At 46.7% G+C, this 23,790-nt stretch overlaps 1 protein-coding gene across 5 annotated transcripts in view; it reads left to right on the forward strand.

Moving 5' to 3' along the window:
• Positions 1-11,977: 11,977 nt before the first annotated feature.
• The window catches only part of MLF1 (myeloid leukemia factor 1), a 44,225-nt gene continuing 32,412 nt past the window's right edge, over positions 11,978-23,790 (forward strand). For all 5 annotated transcript variants that reach the window (XM_074298078.1, XM_074298076.1, XM_074298080.1 and 2 more), the window contains exon 1: positions 11,978-12,373. In XM_074298078.1, coding sequence (XP_074154179.1) covers positions 12,327-12,373 — 47 coding nt within the window. In that variant the 5' untranslated portion in view covers positions 11,978-12,326. The remainder of the gene's footprint in view (positions 12,374-23,790) is intronic.

Here is a 23,790-nt window from a genome sequence, read left to right on the forward strand (position 1 = left end):
ACTGTGAAGGTCATATGTCCTTCTTTTTCTCTGGAAGAAGAATTGGATCCAGATGAATGGGAATTAGTAGGAAAGCAATTAGGTGAACACTACAATTCCAGGCCAAACTCAATTTCCAAAGATACAATTCATACCTACAATTTAATCCAAATGGCTTTAAAAAATGTTATTCTAAAGGAAGAGATGAAGGAGCAAAATGGGGAGGTGTCAACTAAACTAGGTGAAAAGGATGAATCAGATAACAATGAAGTTAAGTACAATTCTGAGCAACAGCAACAGGAGCACCTTCCATCTCCTCCCTCAATTAACCCTTCATGGGTGGAGCAAGAAGGAGGAGAGGAAGAGGCAGAAACACAAACAGAATTGCCTGTGAAGAAGCCTAAGCCTATGACAAGATTAGAAAAAGCATTGGTTAAAGCTAAGAGAGAAGGACAGGATATAAGTGATTTTATACATGCATATCCTGTGATTGAAAATACTGACTCTGTAGGTAAAAAAAGGAGAAGATATGCACCTTTAGATTTGAATAAAATTAAGGATTTGAAAAAAGGTTGTACCCTTTATGGGGCTACATCAGCTTATGTCAAAATGTTACTAGATGGTTTGTCTTATGAAGTCCTAACCCCGAATGATTGGAAATCCATAGCAAGGACATGTCTGGAACCTGGAGAAAATTTATTATGGCTTGCGGAATTTCATGAATTATGTAAAATTCAAGTCAGATGCAATTTGGAAATAGGAGTTAACACACAATTCACTTTTGAGCACTTAGCTGGTGAAGGTCAGTATGGAGAGAATTCGGAACAGATTAATTATACCATGACAATATATGAACAAATTGCTAAGGCTGCAATAAAAGCTTGGGGTGTCCTTCCTGGACAGAAAGATCGTGGAGAGGCTTTCACTAAAATACAGCAAGGTCCCAATGAACCTTTTGCAGATTTTGTGGGACGTTTGCAAACTGCTGTCAAAAGAACTATTGGAGAAAATTCAGCTACAGAAATAATGACCAGACATCTGGCTAAGGAAAATGCCAATGAGATTTGCAAAAGAATTATATGGGGATTAGACAAAGATGCTCCTTTAGAGGAGATCATAAGACGCTGTGCTACAGTGGGAACAAATGCTTTTTACACCCGGACAATGATGAATGTGGAAAGACAGGGTCCCTCATGGCAAGGGCCTTCTAGAGAAACTCGGCGATGTTTTCAATGTGGAAAAATTGGACATCTAAGAGCTCAGTGTAGGTATGGAGATACAGTGAGAAGACAGGGTGAGAGAAGACCTAAAACCCCATGTCCAAAATGCAACAGAGGACTCCATTGGGCATCAGAGTGTAGACTAATTCAGGGAAATGGGATGAGGGGCCCAGGTCCAGGACCCCAGGCAAAAAAGACTTGGGGCATGATGGCAGCTGATGTTACACCCAAAGAACCTTTAGAAGACCAGGACTCTGATTTAATCAATCAGCAGAAAAGCAATCACATGGCAGAAAGGGATTACCTGATAAGTGAGTCAAAAGGCAATCAGATTGCAAAAATGGATTACACTTGGGGAGAATACAGGCCTTTTAAACCAACAGGGCTGTGCCCAGTGCAAACAACTCCAATGTAATTGCCAGATGATGAGAAGATATTTAGAAAGTGGTAAATAGAAGGTAATTAGATAGGTTAACTGCCTGGGAGAGAGGGTTTGCTTGTATTTCTTCAGCAGGAGAAGGAATCAGATGGGTGCCAACGAGTCATATTCGCCTTGTCCACCAGAGAGAGACAGAAAAAGAGAAAGACCTCAAAATAAAGGAGAAGATCTAAGAAACATCTGACACTGAAAGAGCATGGATAATAAGAAGACTGTTAAAGAACTTTAAAAACCAGCAGGAATCATTGGACTTCCTCACACAAGATGAGACTAATGGACAATGGACTTATGGACATTTATAAATTTTCAATTTATGATTATGTTATATACTTCTAGCATGTGTTACGTTACTATGTTACTATGTGCTTATGTAATTTATGTAATTATCTGTAATACTTCCCATATTGATGGATTTATGTTTCAAGGTCATTTATGTAATTATCTGTAATACTTCCCATATTGATGGATTTATGTTTCAAGGTCATGACTGTCCTATGTTCTAAATCAAAAGAAAGGGGGAGAATGTTAGGATTACTAAGTGAGAACTCAGGTTGTCTGGATGGTGACAAGGTGAGAATTCAGGTTTTCTGGACGGTTACAAGGTGAGAACTCAGGTTGACTTGATAGAGGGGGCAAGCTCATTGGCTGGGGTGGTTCTTCCCAGAAGCCCTTGCATTATCCCACGCCCATTCTCTGGGAGGATAAAAAGAGACAGCAATGGGCGCAGAGGGCAGATCGGCCTGGAGAAGGATAAGAGCTGGAGGAGATTCAGAGCCAGGATTCAAGAGAAAGACTCTGAATTGCATCAGGCTTGACGGGGCTCTCTGCAGGAAGGGAAGTCACTTCGTTGGACAAGAGTTAACAGCAACTGCCTGGAGACAACGGTTCGTTACAGGAAGAAGAATAAGTCGGAGAGATTTGAGTAGACACAGCAGATCTCTTCCCAGAGAGCGATCCAGCAGCTTCTGGAGACGACAGCACGCTACAGCAGATGATCTTGGGGTTCTCATTTCTTCACTCCCTGGATCTGGCCAGATTTTGTGATTTCTACCTTCACTGTCCTCTCGGACAGATACTGCCTTAGTTCATTCCTTCAACATCTCTTGCCCAAACTCCACATTGATCCATCATCCACAAAGTGGCCACTCTGAGCACATCATTCACCTCCTCACTAAACTCTGGTGACTTCTGGTTTCCTTTTGAATCAAATATAAATTCTTCTCTGGCTTTTAAAGCCCTCCACGACCTAGAACCAACCTTTTTTCAGCCTTTTTATACAATATTTCATTTCCCTCCCTCTGCAGTTTAATTAAAATCACCTTCTCGCTTTTCCTCCTACAATATATCCCGTCTCCCATCCCTGTCTTTTGTACTGTCTGCCCTAATAGTAGCCCTTCATCCTTCAGATCCTCCCTTTTCCCAGTTCCATGACTACCTTGTATTTTTCTGCATATGTTTACATATGGAAAGGTCAGCAACAACTTTTTCTATTTGCTTCTGTATGTGCAAGGCCCAGAAAGGTGTCTGGTCCTTAATTAATAATTGATCGTACAAAGAAGACCATGATAAGTGTTTATTTGAATGAATAAATAAACAAAAAAAATTAACCAAAAGCCTACAGTTTGCACTTGGAATAAGAAGGAGTAATAATTTTGCTTTGAATAATGAGCCTCATATTATCATTAATTACACTAATACTATGCTAAGTATTTAGTCCCATACATCTTTCCTGGAAGACTTCTGTTACTAGGGGAACCTAGTTTATGAATTATTGAACCATTATTAAAACTATTATTTAAATAATGTTTGGATTTTTTTCTTTCCAATGTTTTTAATATGGTAATTAAATTTGAGTCCAAAGGAAAAGTGATCAATCAAAATCTTCTGTTGCTACAGTAGAACAGAGAGCTTTGGCATATTTATCAGGACTCCTACAATAGAAATGGAGCTGGAGATAAAGGTGGACTGGTGGACTGAAGGAAAACCGGCTTCACTCTTGTTAAGCCCAGAACCTCTTGAACTGGGTTTGAGCACAAGGGATTGCCACTAGGGAAAGAAGCAAAAGCTACAAACAAGTACTTTCTGACCTCAAGTCAGACACTAAGACAGAGACTTTGTCCCTGGTGGTAGAAAGGGGAGTTTTACTCGGGTAGATGGCTTCTCTGTGTCCTAATATTCTTAGGCAGGATCACTTTGCTTATAAAATTCCCATGAATCTCCCACATAGATGGCTCTTGACCAGTGGATCTTCTCCAAGCTCACCAAGTTTATGCAAAGGCCTTCCCTTCTTCTCATCCTGATCTTTCTCCTTCCGAAGCCAACAGCAGAATTGAAATGTCTCAAGTCATGGTAGCCTAGCAGCTCTGGGTCACCCAAAAAGCAATGGAGAAATGTCCGTCGGGCATTACTTGGCTGCTAAACTTGTTACAAGTGGGGATTTTCATAGGAAAAGAGGCACAAAGAAATCAGAGAAAAATATGGCTGAAAAAAAGCCAGTTCCTTAGCAAGAGCTAAAGGATGGACAGACAGTCCATTCGCTCCATTGGAGTTCATGCATTCAAATAAGGTTCCTAGCACATTTGGTGGGCCCCCTCTAGGGCATCTATTGGAAAACATGGAGAACTACATGAAATGTCCTTGTTGTTGGATTGATCCAAAGAGACAAGCTCCTCCTCTCTTATTATGGGAATGGTGGGAATGACATGGCTTCCCAGTGCTATGGACATGGCCTCAGGGCTCCTCAGACTTGGCAGGTATCAGCTAAGTCATTACACCCTCCCCTGCTGACCGGAGAAGCATTTCTGGATGATGAGGTGGGCCATGGCTATCCAAGCAAAATTCTTCTGGAGCACCCCTGGTGAATAGCCTTTCTCTGCTAAGTCTAAGTAAAATTTGCTTAACTGGATAATGATAGGAGAGAACCTCAGTTCCTTCCATGGTTGAACCTGGACCAATTGCACAGGCAGGAGTGTGAGCCAGAACAACCTAGCATGCAGTCAGTGAGTTCAAATGAGCCTGGCCCTCAGTAAAAGTTTGACAATGTTTGTTGATTGACCTCCCAAATTGTTCTCTTCCCTTCCTCAAATTACTTTATAGGAACTCATTTTCGTCTCTTTGGTACTTAGAGCAGAGCCTTGCACAAATAAAGCTTATTGAACTGAATTGAATCAGACGCCACAGAATTGGATTTCCAGTTTCTTTCCGCCTTGGGCTCTTCTTCTTGCCATTGCCCCCAAATCTGTACCTTCAATGGTGCTGACAGACTACTGGACTGGCCTTTTTCATTAGCATTTCCCTTGCTCACTTTTTTCAAATTAAGAAAAAATTCCTTTAAGATCCAACAAGGCGTTCCTAACATTTCAGTTCTTAAAAACTTCTAGGTTTATTTTTGAGAAAAGAACACAGACCTGCCATTTAATGTTTTCTTTGCAAAACAATCCCCTTCTCCTTAGAGCAGGGCTGTCTCTGCTCCTCTTCCCCGTAAGACCCAAACTCTGAGCGTCTTCCTGAAGATTTCAAAATGACTCAGAGAGCCTCTACCCACAAGCACATAAAACATCTCAAGAATAGCCAGCTTCGGTGTTATTTACAGAGCCTGCTTTAGACTTTTGGACTTGAGCTGTGATCTTAATACTCCTCATTTTATTGGAGTCACAAGATGTTTCTTCTATCCCATCCCCTGAAGAAACATTGCCTGGAGTTGACATCAAAGCTGCTGATTCAGTAGGGGATGCTTCTCTGCAGAATCATTGTCCAAGAGAAACAAAAACAACAGAAAGGATTCAGGAATGGCTGGATATTCATTTGTTTTTCGAAATACAGCGGCTCTTTTCCTACCTGGGATTTCACCAGCTTCAGTGGTAAATGGCCCCATATGGGACACTGCAAAGCTTTATCTCTCAGCAAAGAGACAAGGGATAGAAGATGCAGCTCAATTTGAAATTTTCCTTTAGGAGAAAAAACCAATACAATCCACTTTGTTCCGTCGTCATTAATACTCTGTGGCTTTGAAATAGCCACTGTTTCCTTCTCATTTTTAACACTCCATGTTTTTGAAAGAGAATGCTAAAACGTGTTGTTGCCCTTCAACTGGACTTGGCCGTTTGGGGGCCTTCCTGACCATGTTTACTTATGGAAATGTCCCCATCAGTTGGTCCTTTGTCCCTGAAGTACAATAGTACCACTCCACAAAATGCTCATTTCTTCCAAAATAATTGAATAAGCCTTTCTAAGTCAAATATTGACATGACAGAAAGCTCTTGCATTGTGGTTTCATTTTAGAATTGATCATTTTTCTATGAAACTGTTTAGACTTGATATTTTAAAACCAGTTATATAAAAATTACATTTTTTAAAGATGAGTATAATAAAATGTTAGCCATTAAAAAATTTGACATGAGAAATGTGGACAATGCTCACATTACCTGTTTGATGAAATGCTTTTTTTCCCCCTATAACCATAAACTGAGCTGTAAATTGGTGCAGTTCTTCTGAACAGCAGAGAGGAATTAGGCTTTTTAAAAAAGTGTCTAATTGTCTATGCCCTTTGAACCTGAAATGGGCATGTGTCCCAAGGAGATCAAAAACAAAAAGGCTCCAAAGTCATTGTCATTGGTTAGGAAATGTCTATTGTATCGCCTCAATGTGATGGAGTATCACTGCATTGTAAGAAAAGATGAATTTGGAGGTTGCAGAGAAGGCTTATCAAGCTGTAGACAACATGTCAAAGGATGCTGAATCTGCAGCCCAGGGGGCATGGGTCTGAATCCTGGTTCTGATACTATTTGGGTGAGCTTGGGTTCCTCGGGTTCCTGATTTGTAAAATGTTGAGGATGGGACTTGCTGACTTTTAAAGCCCCTTTCAGTTCTAAATAAGCCAGGTGGTTCGATGGATAGAGCACGGGGTATAGTCATCAGGAAGACCTGAATTCAAGTCCTATCTCAGAAGCTCATTAGTCATGTGACTCTGGGCAAGTCACTTGACCTAAGAACCTGTCTCATCTATAAAATGGGAGTAAAATTAGCATCTGCCTAGAGACAATTCTGGTAAATCATTTTGCAGACCTCAACATGTATAAATGCTATTATTAAGCAGATTGTTTACTGACCTAGCAGGATGTCCCTTAGCCCAGCTTCAGCTGGTTTTATGGCGCCATGGTCATGTCCCTTCCAGCCTTGACTCATCTGGCCAGTTCCCAGCCCTTCTTGCTGGCGCTATGAACTGCTGGGGCTCTTCCCAGCCCACCGTACCACTTAGACTCTCGGGATTGCTCCCTTTTGTATGCCTCTTTCCGCCCCAGCATTTAGGTGAGGGCCCATTGTCCATCATCAGACCAAACCATAGTAGTCAACATGAATGCAGAGTTCCAGATTTACAAAGCACTTTCCATCCTCACAAGAGCCCTGGGAACTCAGCTGGAGTGTAATTATTTCCATTTCTCATACCTTTGGAGGTTCTAAGATGATGTGACATAACCAGGCCCAGACAATACCTAGAGGAGGATTTGAATCCAGGTCTTGCAGGCAGTACATTATGCTGACAGCCTGGCGCCATGCTGCTCCTTCCCCTCAGCTCCTACCTCAGTTTCTGAGCATAGGCTTTCTGGAGCTTCTCTTTATGCAAATAGCTTCATGTGGCCAAGTCAAGAAGGGAGGGGTGCTGAACCCAGTGAGAGCCGCCGTCTGGCACAGAACCCTTCCTCCAATCAGAGGCTGGTTTATAAAGGTTAACTCTTTCCCTTCCTCTTTTTCTACTTCCCTCTTCTTTCCCTTTTCTCCTTCCCTCCTCTCTTTCCTTCCCTTTTTCTTCTCCCTTCCCTCCTCCTCTCTTCCCTCCTTCCTTCTCCCTTCCCTCCCTACCTTCCTTCCCTTTCCTCCTTCTCTCTCCCTTTCCATCTTTCCTTTCCCACCCTTCCCCCTTCTCTCCTTTCCTTCTAATCTCTCTTCTTCTATCTTTCCTTTCCCTTAAGCTAGAAGTCATTCTCATCTTTCCCCCCATTTCATTAATCTCTTCTGACATTTAGAATCACTTTTTCTCCTGGAAGGGTGAGCCCTCGAGCAGTTGGCTTAGTGCTTCCTGGCCCAACCTTTGAGATCTTTGGGTCACCTCCATAAGGCATGGGGGAAGACTACAGGAGCCACAAAAGGGATTTTTAAATTAATTTTAATTTCTGAATATAACCATTTCCAGAAGCCATGCATTGTAATAATTTTTGTTTAGATAGAGAGGGAAGGCATTTAGCAAAGCGTAGCCATATTCTGCAAGGCTTGCAATTATTATCCATGAGAAGGCATCTTCTCAACTCTTCAGAGGTCAGCTATTTTTATCCCTGTGGTCACTGTGTATTTTGCCTTGGGTCCACGGACTTTTTTCTGCATAGGTTGTAAGTTCATAAGAACTGGGATAGATTTAGGAGGAGATGGAGGAAATCATACGTGCCAGACAAGGAGGGAAGCCATGATGCACAGAGTCAGGAAGATGTCTTCTGAACTCAAATCCAGCCGCAGGCACTTAAGAGCTTTGTGACCCCAGACAACTCATTGACCTTGTTTGCCTCAGTTTCCTCCTCTGTAAAATGAGCTGCGAAGGCAGAGAAATTGCCAAGAAAACCCCAGATGGTCATAAAGAGCTGGACAGACTGGAAACAGCCAAACAGAAGATGCACCAGGCACCGTGCCATGCACTGATCATGATCTCACTCAATCCTCACAAAACCCACAAGCGATAAAAGTAGTATCTCCATTTTACAGTTGGGGAAACTGAGCCAGTCAGGCCCAGGATGACGCAGCGAGGAAGTGTCTAAGGCTGGATTTGAACTCAGGTCTGACTCGAAGCCTGGCTCCACAGGCTGCCCTTTAAGTCACCTGCACATTTCTTTACTAAGAGCCCCAGCCTAGGGTCCCCTTCACGCCCAGAACTGACCGGCTCCTTTGGGGCTGGCTCTCTGGCTGGTCCTCTGTATTCTCCATTCTCTGCCCCAAGTGACGGCACCAGCTCAGAAAGCCCAGAGGAAGCCGACTGATGGACAGAATAAGGGAGGAAAAAAATGGGCTGGATCACCTTTGGGAAGGCTGATCCTAAACTGCTCTTGCAGAACAATCCCTTTTCTTTCCAGTGATGCTCTGGGTCCCGGCCAGTATCCCTCTCACTTCCGGTTTAGTTACCCATCTCTCACAGTCGCTTTGCTTCCAATGAGTCGCTGATGCTGCCTTGGCAGCAGTTGGTGATGCTGGGGGCCAAACTCAAAGACAAACAGAGACGACTAAACCGCTGGCCACAGCTGACTTAGAAAGCCACAGGTTAACATTATCCATGTTCCCTTGGATTCACATTTATTTTTGTTAAATGTTTCCCAATTACATTTTAATCTGGTCACACTTACGATTCAGTGAGGAATCCAGATCGGAATTATAAACTCTGCACCTAGGGAGGAAGTCCCAAATAAAACTTAGAAGAAAGCTAACGTGGGGAGCCAGATGGCAAAGTGGAGGGTGCGCTGGGCCTGGAATCAGGAAGGCCCGAGTTCAGATTCGGCCTTGGGTGATGATGGTCAATTTGCCGAGTCCGTCTCCTCGTGAAGGGAGAATCGATAGATACACTGGCAATTCCTTCCCGACTAGTTGTCCATCTCCTCACAGCCACTCTGCCTCCCAAGAAGTTGGTGATGCTGCCTTGGCTGTTCGATCCATGGCCACCCAGTACATTTTAGTCTACTTCTCTACCCTCGGGCTTGGGGGTGCCACCTGTAACAGGTGGGAGCTGGGTGCCGACCCACCCGAGAGGGGGGATAGGGAGGGAGAGTCGGGGAGGAGGGGTAAATGTTTAACTACCGGCTCTGCCAAAACATCTAAATTAAAAATAAAGTCCAATATGCATCATTAATGGTTTCTCTTCACTTCGTAATCAACAGACCAAAAGCCCAAACCCCAGGTTTGCATTTGCAGATTTCTGAAGAGTAATACTCACTGAACATTTCTCAATGGATTCAGCCTCCTGGAGCTCCTAGGGACCGGCTGCAGCACCTCCAGAAAAAACCGCAGGCTCACAGCTCCCTAACCCCCAAGTGCTGATCAGGCACACTTAGAGAGACCCTCGGGTTACGTCACGTCGGTGCTGGGAGACTAGGAACGGGAGGTACACGACATTCCAGCTGTGATATTCCTGTGATACCTGTGGGCTGCTTGAGCCCGGGGGGAGGGGGCAAGGGTTCACCTTAAAAAGTCTCAGGCCCCTCCTTGGGAAGGTGAACTCCTTCCCCAGGCCTTCCCACAAACCTCCACCTCAGGTCTGCCCCAAAACATGGACAAAACCAAGAGGAATCTCTCGCTCCCACTACACTGAGCTAATGAGAACCCGAGTCAATGTGGAGACCAGAGTACTTGATAGGAGAAGCTTGACAACGTGAGGTCCAGGTATTCCTGTGGAGAAAAAGAAAAAACACGTCAACTTTCATTTCTCAAAATTGTGTGAAGGCCCCAGGGGAGCCGGGGTCGGGGAGCCGTGGGGGCCCGGGGAGCACCTGTGGCGGGGGAGCCGTGGTCGGGGCTGGGGGAGCCATGGTCAGGGCCCCAGGGGGAGCCGGGGTGGGGGAGCCGTGGGGGCCCGAGGAGCAGCTGTGGTGGGGGAGCCGTGGTCAGAGCCCCAGGGGGAGCCGGGGTGGGGGAGCCGTGGGGGCCCGGGGAGCACCTGTGGCGGGGGAGCCGTGGTCGGGGCTGGGGGAGCCGTGGTCAGGGCCCCAGGGGGAGCCGGGGTGGGGGAGCCGTGGGGGCCCGGGGAGCACCTGTGGCGGGGGAGCCGTGGTCGGGGCCCGGGGAGCAGCTGTGGAGGGAGAGCAGGGGGGGGGGGGGCCGGGGAGCAGCTGTGGCGGGGGAGCCGTGGTCGGGGCTAGGGCAGCCGGGGTGGGGGAGCCGTGGGGGCCCGGGGAGCACCTGTGGCAGGGGAGCCGTGGTTGGGGCCCCCAGGGGGAGCTGTGGCGGGGGAGCCGTGGTCGGGGCCCCAGGGGGAGCCGGGGTCGGGGAGCCATGGGGGCCCGGGGAGCAGCTGTGGAGGGAGAGCAGGGGGGGGGGGGGGCGGGGAGCAGCTGTGGCAGGGGAGCCGTGGTCGGGGCTGGGGCAGCCGGGGTGGGGGAGCCGGGATGGGGGCTGGGGAGCACCTGTGGCGGGGGAGCCGGGGTCGGGGCCCGGGGAGCACCTGTGGCGGGGGAGCGGTGGTCCGGGCCCCCAGGGGGAGCTGTGGCGGGGGAGCCGGGGTCGTGGTCGGGGCTGTTCTCAGCCTCAGTCTCCTCGACTGTAAAATGGGATGACAGCAGCTGCCCTTCGGCGCCCATTGCCTTCCCTTGAGCACACTTTGGGCAAATGATATCAGTTGTTACAGATGAGGACCCTGTCTCACAGTCACGATCTCACAACTGATTCTCTCATTTTAAGGCATTTTTTTAAAAGTACCATCTTGTCCTCAAGAGTGTTTGAGGAGATAATAGGCATTTTCTTAAAAAACAAAACAAAACCCAAACCACCCGATTCTCCGGCGGGCCGCCTGGTTTGCTGACTCGGTGGGCCTGCCCTCAGTTTCCTTCCAGGCCTCCCGACAGCCCCCGATGAAATCCGGCTCCACGTGGGGACAGTGTCCTGCGGAGTGCAGGCCCCGGCGCTGGCTGGAGGCCACGTGGCGCCCTTGGGGGCCAGGTTTCAGGGCTAGGGTTTCAGGCTCTAAAAATACCTCGGTGCGCACCTCTAAGCGGTCAGTCTCTGGCCGGACGCCCAGGGTCCGGGCCCTCCTGCAGCCGGCCGGACCGGGGCATTTCACCCTTCACTCCACGGCCCCCCAGCCTGCTCCGGCAGCCCCCAGACCCAAACTAGGAGCTCTCGTTCCCCACCCACCCGTCCATCTCCGGGCCCCGCACGCACATCCCGGGCAGGTCCCAGGAGACTTAATGGCCACGGCCTTGACCCCTGACCCAGGCAGGTTTCCAGGCCAGCCCGCCCCCGGCAGCCAGGCAGGCTCGCGGCAGAGCCCGTGAGGTTGGGGGGGAGGGGGCGCGGAGGGGGGAGGGGTAGCTCCTTCCCTGACCACTGAGGTGACCCCAGGCGAGGGACTCCTCCGGGCTCTGCCGTCCTCCTTGGCCCAGGTCATCTGGGACAGGGCCTGGAGCAGAAGCCGGGAAGCGCGGGGTCAGGCCCGCCCCGTGACCCCGCCGTATTCTGCCCGCCTCGGTTTCCTCCTCTGTAAATACGGGCCCATGGCAGCGACCCCTCTGCCCCTCCGCCTGCGTGAGCTCCTCGCGGACTCCTCGCACGGCGCAGTGAAAATGCGGGCGGTCGTTATCATTAGTATCAGAGTCCAACTGAAGGAGGAGGAAACTGAGGCCCGAGACGCGCCCTCCCGCTACGGCCCACGCGCCACCCACTCCTCCGACCCCCGCCCCTCCCCGCCGCGGTTTGTGTTGACTGAGGTTGCCATGGCAGCGAAGGCGGTGCTGCAGCCACGGCGCCCAATGGGGAGCTGGCGCCTGTGTCACGTGCGATAAGCCCCGCCCCCTGGCTCGCGGTGGCCTGGCTGGAGGGAGGAGGAGCGGTTCAGTCACGGCGTCGAGACCTGACAGGGAGGCGGGCTGCGGGTCAGCTGCCCCGGGTCCAGCGAGGTTCCAGTCTGCCTGTGTTCCCCCCCGTGCCCACGGAGAGAAGCCACGATGTTCGGCCCGTCGCGGAGCAACTTTGAGGAAGACCCCTTCTTCTCGTGAGTTGGGGGGGAGGGGCGTGCCTTGGTTTACCCGCCTAGCGTCCACGACCGCGCCCCGCCCTGTATCTAGGCCCTGTATCCGGCGGGGGGAGGGGGGAGCAGAGGGATGTCCCCCGAGACTCCGGTCACGGCGAGGGGGCCAGAAATGCCCCTTCACCCCTTGTGACCTCCCCCTCCGTCTGTTCTAGAAGCATGTAGTAGGCCCCTGGGGCTTGCCGCGGGGTCCAGCCTCCTGGTCCCGGGATTCCCGGCTGGACACAGTCTGGGCTTCGGGCCTCAGTTTCCCCGGGGGAATGGGCGGGGCCGAGAGTGGACCGGGGTCGGAGGCCCCGTCCGAGCCTGCTGACCCCCCACCCCGGCTTTGGGAGCGTCCCCGCCCTGCCCTCAGTGAGCTTGCCCTCACCGGCCGCCCTCCTCTGGGGGCCCGTGACTGTCGCCAGGGCTGTGTTACGGGCCCTGTGTGGGGCGCGCACTGAGCCAAAGAAGCGCAGAGGATGGCGGGAGAAAAAAGAACCAGAGTCTCTGCCCCCAGGGGCCATGGGGGGGACACCCCGCGAGAACCCCCATTTGTCATTGCTGAGAAGGGCCAGTGTGCAGCTGGTGGCGCCCCCCATTAGTGAGTGACCTCGCCGGCGTCAGGGGTCAGGGGTCAGTGCGCAGGTCCCCGAACCATAGGCTGTGGTGCTTGTGTCCTGATGTTGGAGCCGGTTTTGGAGAGTGTTCAGGCGTAGGGTTTATTTTGGTGCCGTTATCAGCCGGGGCTTCCCGGACGGGGCGGCTGGCAGGGGAGTCCGCTCTCTGGCAGGGCTGTTTGCCCCCGGCCTGGTTTTTAAGAGCTTTCGGTGACTTCTGACAGGACAAGAGTGGGGCAGAAGTCCCGCGTGGGTGAGACCACCTCGGCGTGGTGGGCCCCAGGACACCTGTCCAGGCATTCGAGGTCCTGCCTTTCTCAAGGGCCACATTAGTCATCTGTTCTCCCAGGTGCACAGTAATTAATGCACAGAATCGTGGCGAACTTTAAAAGCCTCATCACGCTACTACTGCACTCAGTGACGGACGCACTTTGTGTTTTTATATGGGGAGCTACCATTGATTCCTCAAATAAGAGGAAGCTTTTGAAAACTTACAGAATATGTGCACTGCTGTACATTTAGGGCCTTCTAATTTCGAAATTCCACGACTCTGTGAAAATAATTTTATGGAGGGTGGGAGGGTAATTCGTTCAGTCGGGTCACTGCCAACTTCATAACCGAGAACTCGCTGCTGCTGAAAAGGGAGTGCTCGGCCCTCATCTCCACGGAGCTATTCTGGGATTACAGGGAAATTCTGGATGTCTAAGAGTGAGCAGGCTCGGCAAATGGACTTTTAGTAGGCCAAGATATGAGTTAAAAATCCCATTTAGGAATAGATACCCCGGTATAATCTGTCCGAGCTGATTATTTAGTACTTTTTTCAAAAAACAAAATATTTTGAGTGGTGCATTTAGTGCTTCTTCCTGTCTTAATTAAGTCAGCCACAATATAGTAAATTGTTCGATTTTTTTAATGAATTGAAAGAGATCTGGAAAGAAATTTCATGAGAAAAAAGAAAGCACTTTCCCAAATAAGTGAAAGGATTGCCTTGTGCTCCAGATACTTCGATAAATTTGTTTATAGAGTTAGAAATAACCCAATATCACAGAACTACTGAATTTGAGAATCAGGAGGGACCTTGGTCCAGCCAAGGATCCATAAAAGGCAGTCCTCATGCTCACATACCAGACAGGGGCTTCCATCCTCTGCTTTCCCCGAGGAAGAAGCGGATAATTTTAGGCAGGCAAAAAAAGCTTAAATAAATTACTGTTGGGGATGCTTATTATACTGCCAGTTTCTAATAATGTGGATGAGTTTTGTTTTCTGACTTCTGAATACAACTTTTGTAAAGCTCTCAATGCTGATATTGTATGATTGCTCATATTTCATTAATGGTTGCTCTTTCAGCGAACCTTTTAAAAAGATTTTTTCTGTCTCAGGCATAATTTGATTGTGTATCTAGGGCACAGTTTTCTCTAATGGATACCATTTATTTCACGTATCAAAAATCAGTTGAAAAGAGGACTTAATATAAATTTGTCTTGGAGTTGTTGAAACTCATTGACAGGTGTGGCAGTGTTTTACCTAAAAACCACAAACACTAAAATATTGGTTCTTAATAGTCTGTAGTTACTTTACTTTTATGAAGATAAATCACTTGGCTGTTTTTCAAGAAATATTCTGTTCACGGATCAAGAGAAACACTGGCTAACCTTTTAAAGTCAGTAATTTTTAGAAGAAATATTAATCAACTTAAACCACTTTTGGTATCTGCCTTGAAGGAAAAGAGTTTGGTAAAGAAGCTGGTGCTTTTGAAGGCACTACATGGTCTTCCTGCCACGCAGAGAAGAGACCTTCAGATGGGCAGAAGAGGGATGCCCCAGGAGCGGGTACCCTGATCGGCCTGGCTGCCAAGGGGATGCTTCCCCTGACTCGGCCTTCACCTGCTGGAGATGCAAGACTTGGGAATGAGCTTGGCCCGTCTCGAGGGAGCCGGTGTTTGCCCCCATAAATAATAGTCTTTAGCCAATTGTTAGGGGTTCAGCCTTGGCCTTTTCAGTAACTGTTTGAATTGAAATGGAGTTGCCTCCCCAAGGAAGGTCGGCATTGATTCTAACCTGGGAGGGGCACTGATGGATGGTGACTCAGGGACGCTGCATTTTAAGAGTAGAAGGCCTGGAAACAAAATGATCCCGTTAGGAAAATTAACAGCCCTTCCTGAGCTGCTTGCAGCTGTGTCTAGCGTTCTCAGACTCTGTCTAGATATACACACACATATGTGTACAGAGTTCATAGGACACCTATTCCCTTGGGAGATGTTCCTCGTGCTCTGTGATGAAGCTAGCTGGAGTAGGTCTGGGAAAATCCATATTGTACGTAAAACAAATTCTCTTTTATAAAAGAGAAACTGCAAAAGATCAGCTAAGTGGTGCATTGGATAGAGCCCCAGGCCTGGGGTAAGGAAAACTCCTATCATGAGTTCAAATCCAGCCCCAGACACTCATTGGCTATGTGATCAATTAACCCTATATGCCTCAGTTTCCTCATCTGTAAAAGGAGCTAGAGAAGGAAATGGCAAACCACTTTAGCATCTTTGCCAAGAAAACTCCAAATGGGGTCAGGAATAGTTGGGCCTAAACAACAAATTTTTTTCTATCCAAAATATATCTGATGTATTTTGATATTTGGTGTGTGTGGATGTAAAGATTAAGTCTTTGTAAAGCCCTTGCTTAGCACAATGTTTGGCACACACGAGATTTGTTCCCTCTCACCCCTCCTATATTGGTTTTATTTCCAAGCTGTCAGAATAGCCTCCATTTGCAAGAGAGCACATAAACTGATCTGAAAACAACAGGGCAGTCGGGCATGGCCCAAGCCTTGGGAAAAGGCCCTTTTCAGAAGCTCCTTGTTAGAGACATGACAACTCAGTATTATTATGGGGAGACTCGGGGTCTTGTGCTGACACCAGCCACCTCCTGGTCCGGGGGAAGGTCACAATGGTGGTTTGTCATGGAGCAAAGGGCTTCGTTGTCTCAGCCTTATTTCCTCCCTCAGTTGACATGTAGGGCAAGAACACTCAGGGAGTCGGGTGCCACACTGACCCGAGACAGGGTTACAGCAATTGCACTGATTGAATGGCTTAAGATACAAGTTAGTGTTGAATTTGAGGGGCAAATTTGTAAGAGGAAAATATAACAAGTCATCTGTTATCACTTCCCATGTGAGGAAAGATCTCAGATTAGATTAGTTTCCAAAAACTAAAAATAGCCTCCACTCACCCCCAAAGAAGCCTTTTGGTTTCTGTGAAACAGGATTAACGATTGGAATAAGAGAAGCATCATAAGAGTTTCTCTCTTAGCAGCTGTTCTGGGGAGTCATTTGTTGAACTCTTTTCAGGACTCCAATGAGGTTCTTCCTAAGTAGTTCAGGCAAATCTTGAAGCCAGACTTTTTTGGGCCCATGTTTGTTGTTTTTCAGTAAGCAGCTTGGATTAATGTGATGTGTTTGTGTGTTTTGTGTGAAAGTGCACAGCATGTGTGCGTGAGTATTCACAGATTGAAAGGAATAATGAATGGATTTAGTAAAAGTGAAATAGCCCTGATTTTTACTGGTCTGCATTTGCTGGCTGCTTTCTTTACTGTTTCACTTGCTCATCTCCATTCTTTTCTCCAGGCAAGATTTTCTGTCTGGCTAAGAAGTAGAATGGAGGAACAGTAGAATAAATTAAACACATAGTACACAGTAGTAAGTGAACACAGTAATCTAGTGTTTGATAAATTCAGAGATCCAAGGGGAAAGAATTTGTTATTTGATAAAAATTGCTGGGAAACCTAGAAAGCAATTTGACATAAACTAGGTTAAAATAACATATCTATCCCGCATCATATTCCAAGATAAGGTCAAAATGATAGGTATCTCATAGAAATATAGTATTATAAACAAATTAGGGAAATGTTGAGATTACTTTATCAGATTGGCTAATATAAAAAAAAGAAAATAGCAAATGTTCAAGGGGATATAGGAAAACTGGCTGCCCTGTTGGTAGAGTTGTGAACTGATCCAACCATTTACTTGGAACTCTGTCCTACGGGCTCTAAAGCCGTGTGTACTTTTTGACCCAGTAATCCCACTACTGGGACTGTATCCCAAAGAAACCAAAGAAAAAGAAAGATGTCCTATTTTTACCCCCAAAACATCTCTTTGTGATGACAAAGATTTGGAAATTGAGGGGATACTTATCAAGTGGGGAGGGGCTGAACAAGTTGCAGTTTATGATTATGATGGAATATGATTGTGCTGTAAGAAATGATGAGCAGGATGCTCTCAGAAAAACCTAGGAAGACTTACATGAACTTTGCTGCAAAGTGAAGTAAGCAAAACCAGGAGTGTGTTGGACACAGTTATAGCAACACTGTGAAGTGATTGCCAGTGAATGGCTTAGCTATTATCAGCAATACAGTGATCCAGGCCAATTCCAAAAGGCTTGGGTTGAAAAAAATCTACCCACTGATGGAGTCTGCAGGTGAAAGAAGACATTTTTCAACTTTATTTTTCCTGGGCTTTTTTGTTTTCTTTTGTAATACATGACTGATACAGAAAACATGTTTTGTGTGACTGCGTATATCAAAATGCTTGCCTTCTCAATGAGTGAAGAAAGGGAGAGAACTTGGAACACAAAAATTATTTTTAAGAACAAATGATTTTTACATGCAGTTGGGAAAAAATAAAATAATAACATTGTTAGAAAAAAAAAAATAAATATGTTAAATAAGTGTTTGAATAGCCAAAAGGAGTGGTCAAGTGCCTTGGGCCCAAACTCTTTTTTTTGTGGCTCTCCTCATTTTGTCTTGATTTTAACTCTTCATCTCAGCAGTTTAGGCATTTCTGTGAGAATTAAGGAAAGCCTAAGTGAGATCATCAGTCATTTTATTTCATCTGTTTTAATGTTCTTACTATTAAATGCATTCTTTAAAGTAATTATTATAACTAACATTTATAGAAAAACACTTTAAAGAACCACTTTACTATGTTATTATCCCCTCTGAGCTTTACCACAACCTTGGGAGGTAGATGCTATTATTAGCCACATTTACAGATGAGGAAACTGAGGCAGGTGGAAGTGAAGTGATTTGCCCAGGATCACACAACTTGTGTCTGAGATGGAATTTGAACTCTGGTTCCTAGCTGTCTTTGGACCGAAAGTGCAAGAACGAATACCTACTAGAGGCAAACTCAATAGAAATTGAAAGGCCATTGGAAGTGGCCATGTGAGGAACTTCTGTGGGGGGTAATCTGAGCTCCTGAGTTCTCTTGAGCCTCTGGGTTCCTGAGTGGTGTTTCAGGAGGAAATCATGGGAGGTGTGTGTAAGGGCCCTTTAAATGGGCGGACACAGTGCATCGGGAGATTGAGGCCCAGAAGTAATTTCTGTGGATATTAGGACTGCCCTTGGGCGGGATCCTGGCCATATTGAGATAGCTTTGTAATGGGTGACTCTCTCCCTGATTGGCTGTGTGTGTGACCTCACAGGCCCTATGTAAGCCCACTGCAGGCAGCAACCGCCCTCTTTAACCTCCTGCTGTTCACCCTGGCTCTCCAGCCTGGGTGGCCAAGCCAAGATGGGTAGCCAAAAGAGGTAAGAGTTTTGGTAGTGAACACATGGGTCTTCTGACCAGGTGTTCACCAGGGAACCAACAAGTCAGGGCATCAGTTAGGGCATTATGTGAGTAGGTATAATAAAGGCTTTTAAGATTACACGTGGTTGTTCTTGAGTGCGCTACCGGTTATTAAGCTAGTAATTGTAACTGCCAGGAGAGCACGATACAGGTGTGTTTGAGTCAGGCTTGAAAGTTGGGCTCTGAAGACAAACAGGAGAACATTCAGGAGAGCTGGGCAGCTTTGTTCCTTCCAAACCGGTGAACAGAGGTTAAGCACTCGGAGAAATTGTGGCAAAGCCTTCAAAGAATGTTTGGAGTGCCAGGAGACCCTGCCTCTGTGCACGCTTCCCTTTGAACCCGCCATGGCCTGGAGATCATTGAGGTTGGTGGGCAGGAGGCTGCAAGGACAGGAGACAAGGAGCCTGGAGGAAGTAAAAAGAAGGCCTTGGGAGGGAAGTGATGAAAAACCAGGAACGAGAAGCCCTTTCAACATCAGTGTACAATGAATCCTAGAGATAATAGGGAGCAAGTGGAGCTTATTGAGGGAGTCAGCAGCATTTAGGAAATGCTGCCTATAGCAAGCCAACACTGGCCTGAAAAGAATCTTTTGGATTTGGGAAAACTTCAACAATAAAAATTTTCCAGTAAATTGCATTTACTCGGGCCAGCCACATTCACAGTTTTGAATCTCAGTGCTCCCCAAATAATCTCCTCAAATAATCTTGGCGTCCTCCAGGTCCAGTCTCCCTCCTTGTCAGTACTGTCTGTCTCAGCCATTCAGAAGATGTGTCACTCATTTCATTTATTTACAGTCACTATGCAATCATCTACCTTTCAGAATAATTTAAGGGACTGATTTTTTTAAAACGTAGATTCTTTGGTTTGAATTCTTGGCCCTTCAGAGGTAAAAATCTCTATTGAGTGCAGCAGCCGCCCCAATCCTCCGCATGTTTCTGTGTCCCTGACCACCGCCGGGTCCACTGGTCCATTTGTGCCTACCTCTCCCAGACAGCTATGACCCATATTCTCCATCCATAAGTTTGCTAAGCAGCTTCTCCCAAGAAAACTGAGAGCTGGGAGTTTTCCTGAGGTGGACAGGATTTCATGGCACCTCTGGAGCCCCAGTGACTGGCCCATCTTCCCTTTGGGCAATGACTTTCTCCAGGAATGGTTCTTGGAGGAGCCCTCAGCTGCATGTCTGCACATAGCCCTTCTCACTATTTTGTGGTTCGTGGGGCTTTTGCCCCCCATTCTGATAGTTTGTTCCCTTCACTGTTTTTCTCTGGATCTGGAGGCAGTGGCCTCAGGGTGCACAGTGTGGCCCTGCTACTTACTGTGGGGACCTTAACCAAACCAGCTCAACTGTCAGGCCTGTTTCCTCATCTGTAAAGTTTAAGGGTTTGGACCAGATCCCCTGAGGGATCCCAGCAGCTGCTGTCCAGCAGGGACCCCAGGATGTGATGTCAGCTCTCTGCTCTGGCCCCTGATACTCAAGCTGGCTGCCGGCACCTACGACTTCTGCCTCCCTCTTTATCATCTCTTAGGCCCTTGTAGTCGATGGTTGATCTATATTGACATTATTCCTTAAGCCACCGTGGGAAATCTGACAATCACTGTCAGTGGCCTCCATCCACTTCCTGTTTTTGTTGTGTCTGACCCCACTGGCGCTTTTCTTGGCAGAGATGGTGGAAGGCTTGGCCATTTCTTTTTCCAGTTCATTTGACAGATGAAGAAATTGAGGCAGACAGGGTGACAGGATCTGCCCGGGATCCACAGCTAGGAAGTGTCTGAGGCCTGACTCTGGCCTGGCACTCCGGGCACCACGCCAGTAGGTTGGAATTATCTTCAATCCTCTTTATACTTTTCATTTTCTAGCTCGTCTGTTGTATACACAGAGAGAATGCTCACTTGTCACAAGATGCTTTCTGCCAGTTAAAGTGAGACCTCGCTGCTCACTGTCTCTGACACCTCTAGTTCTCCCAAAGCAGGGTCACTGCTGGGCCGGTCCAAGGCTGATCCCGGGGGATCTCAAAGGCCCCCTCCCCTCAGTCATGGCTTCTGAACTGCCAGCGCTTCCTTATGCCATTGTGTGGGTGTTTGTTCTGTTAGCATTCTGTCAAGGCAGGTGCCATCAGTGCTGGTTAGTGGACAGTGTGTCTGCTGATCAGACACTGGCCTCTTAAGTGGGACATCTGGCTTCCCCATCAGTCAGTCACAAGACAGAGGGACAGAAAAGGGCTTTATCAGTGACTGCTGTTGAGTTCCACAGGTATTGTAAGTAGCTTTGTCACTGCGGGTGATGTGAAGATGAGATTGCATAGGGGAAGGTGAGACAGATAGACAAAAGAGATTGGGAAAAAAAAATTTTGAGGAGAAAGTGGTCTTGAAAAATTGTTTTTTTTCCAAGGGAGTGTGAGGGAAGGTTTGAGTGGCCGTGGATAGGAAAGAGACACCAACACCAAAAGAAGTCCTCGATCAACAATTGTTGCCTTCTTGTGGTCCCTTTGTGAAATAGAGTATTTATTTGGATAGGACAAAATGAATGTAAAAGTAAATCTTTGGGGTGGCTGAGGCTTTGGAAGAAAGGAGTCCTGGAGGTTTCAGGGTGATCTCATAGTCTCGTGCTCACAAATCTATTTCAGTCCTTGTTTCCCTTCACCTTGGGAACATAAGCCCTTGCCAGCACGCGCTCAGCTCTAGAGGTGTTGGTCCCTTTGGGACTGAAGTAAAGATGGCCTTCATCTGAGTGGGGCGTGTTGGGAAGTGCGCCGGGCGATGGAAAGCTCTCTTCAGCTGTAGTTGGAGCCGGTTATGGTAAAGCTGGCACTGCAGTGACAACATGGCAAGAGGGCTGCTGGTTTTGTGATTTCTCCTTCATATACATGAAATGCAACTTCAGAAATGGCATAGGATTTGGAGTCCTGTTTAGAATTTTAATTCTTTTGAGTATTTTTAAAAAGTCTTTCCTGTCTCAGTGCCTTGAACCTCTGAGTTTACATGGGCAAATATTTGCTAGAGCATGAAAACCCATAGATTTTTCTTTGGTTAGTCATACTTCTTTCTGCCTCCCTCTCCCAAGTTTGATGCAGGAAAATCTTTGAATATAAATCCCGTGTCCTGACAGATGTGAACAAATGTCACCTCTAAACATACCGTGCAAGTATTCAAGTGTTACATTCACATATGGGGTATAGGACGGCCCTAGTCCTGCCTCAAACCAAAACAACAGCAACATAAAAGGACCCCCCCCCCCCCAATAAGGCCATAGGATATCTGGCAAAACACAGAGAGATCTCCTTGTATCTCCTCCTTATCTCCTTTCCCCAACCAAGTAGTCAGTGAAATGGGTCTTCCTTTCCATTGAGTTCTCCTGAGTCTTCTGGTCCTCTAGACACTCACAGTTTAGACTCAACTCCTAGAAAGCAAATGAAGTGGGACTTGCTAGAGAGGTCACAGCCAGACCCTCCCCCCAAGTACAACTGCATGCTCGAGACCCTTACTGAATAGTCCACACTTTTGTGATCCAAGCCAAATACATGGTCCAGGTAAATAGCAGATCCTTGCGTTCCCCTCACTTCTTTAGGCCATTGCTTGCTCTTCAGTGTTAGGGATCCCCTGTGAAATCCTCTTCTCTCTGCAATGTAATTGTTTCCTCCTAGAAACTTTGCCCTTGACCAGATCTTAGGGTTCTTGAATATGGGATGGTTAGATAGGCTGTGCCCTTGTGAGCTAGTCTTGAGAAAGCTGGCTTCTAAGACTAGCAACTTCCTAGTAACTCTAATTTTCTAATTTCATCTGAGGAGGAAATCCCAACTCTCCCTTAGAAAATTGGATTTAGAAACTCCCACAAATTTGGACCATGTAGTTCCCCTGCCCCAACCCTGTATGTATGTGCATGGTCCCTATCCCTCCAGGGTTGGGTATGATATTCTTGAACCTCTCATCATTGCTCTGGCTGTGCCATCTGGGACATTTGGGCCCCATCAATCAGTCAGTTAAGATTATGTGCCAGGCACAGCAGTGTGCCATTCCCCTCCCTTCATGTCTGCTCCAAGGCACCCATTAAGGACTCCTTGTGATGATGGGGCTGAAAAATAAAAGTTCCCTTCTCGGTCATTACAGAGAATGGTTCCTTCTCCCCCAACCTCTGCCCCACAGGAAAGGAGCCAAGCACCAACCCCTACTCCTGGAGATGTGTGCCAAGTGGTCCATTCAGATCCTGCAAAGGAAAGCTGATTGGAATTTTTGTAAACCTTTTTTTCCCCAGTACTTTGAAGGAGGGGATGAGAAAATCAGTTTGCCTCTAGGTTAAACTTCATTTCTATCAAAAATCAAATTTTTAAATGTGACTTTTGTTGGAAGAGTTTCTTTTGAAAAGTTCCAAAAATAAGCAAATGAGTCAAGTGAGCATTATAAAAACAATTAAGCCTCCTGTGGATGGCCTTGCCTTTCTGGAACTCCAGTCCCCAATTCCCTTTTTTGTGCACAGTGGCTGTTTTTTTTTTGTTGGTTTTTTTTTTTTTTTTTTTTTTATCATTGCTTGTAACTGAGAAGCAGTGGGTCAAGAGGTGGCCTGCCTAGGACGAACCAACAGGTGGCTTCAGTCTGGGCTTCCTGGAATTTGTTCAGAGACTAGTGCTAAAAATACTTTGGCTAAGATGCCAAAGATGTCACGGTGTGAAGATGTAGGGTGATTGAGTGTTTGAAAACTTTACTGAGAAGGATGTTGAAAAGACTATGAGCAGCATTATGGGGTACCCCATAAATGAGAAAGAGTATAAAGCACTCTTTGCAGTTCATTTGTTTGAGATTCCCAATTTGATGTGGAAATTCTTGGATTTATGAAGGAAGATGTTTTCCACCTTCACAGGAAAAGAGAATAAACAAGTATAGTATGGTGTTTTACATAGAGACATATGAATGTATATACATCTATATGTGTATGATTGTACAATCTGTGTATGTATATATATATATATTTCATGTATATATATATACACACATATATACATATACATAGTTGCATATACATGGAGGTTTGTGTATATGTGCACAGTGTATGTATGTATACATGTATATATCTGCACTTAATTATAGCCCTCTTAGGGTGGGGAGTGACAAAAAAAAAGTATAAGGTGTGTGGCAGAAAACAAAACAAAACAAAAAAAAAACCCTACAAGCAAAGAA

The sequence above is a fragment of the Sminthopsis crassicaudata genome, chromosome 3 (genome assembly GCF_048593235.1).
Source record: "Sminthopsis crassicaudata isolate SCR6 chromosome 3, ASM4859323v1, whole genome shotgun sequence".
In the NCBI taxonomy this organism is placed as follows: Eukaryota; Metazoa; Chordata; class Mammalia; order Dasyuromorphia; family Dasyuridae; genus Sminthopsis; species Sminthopsis crassicaudata.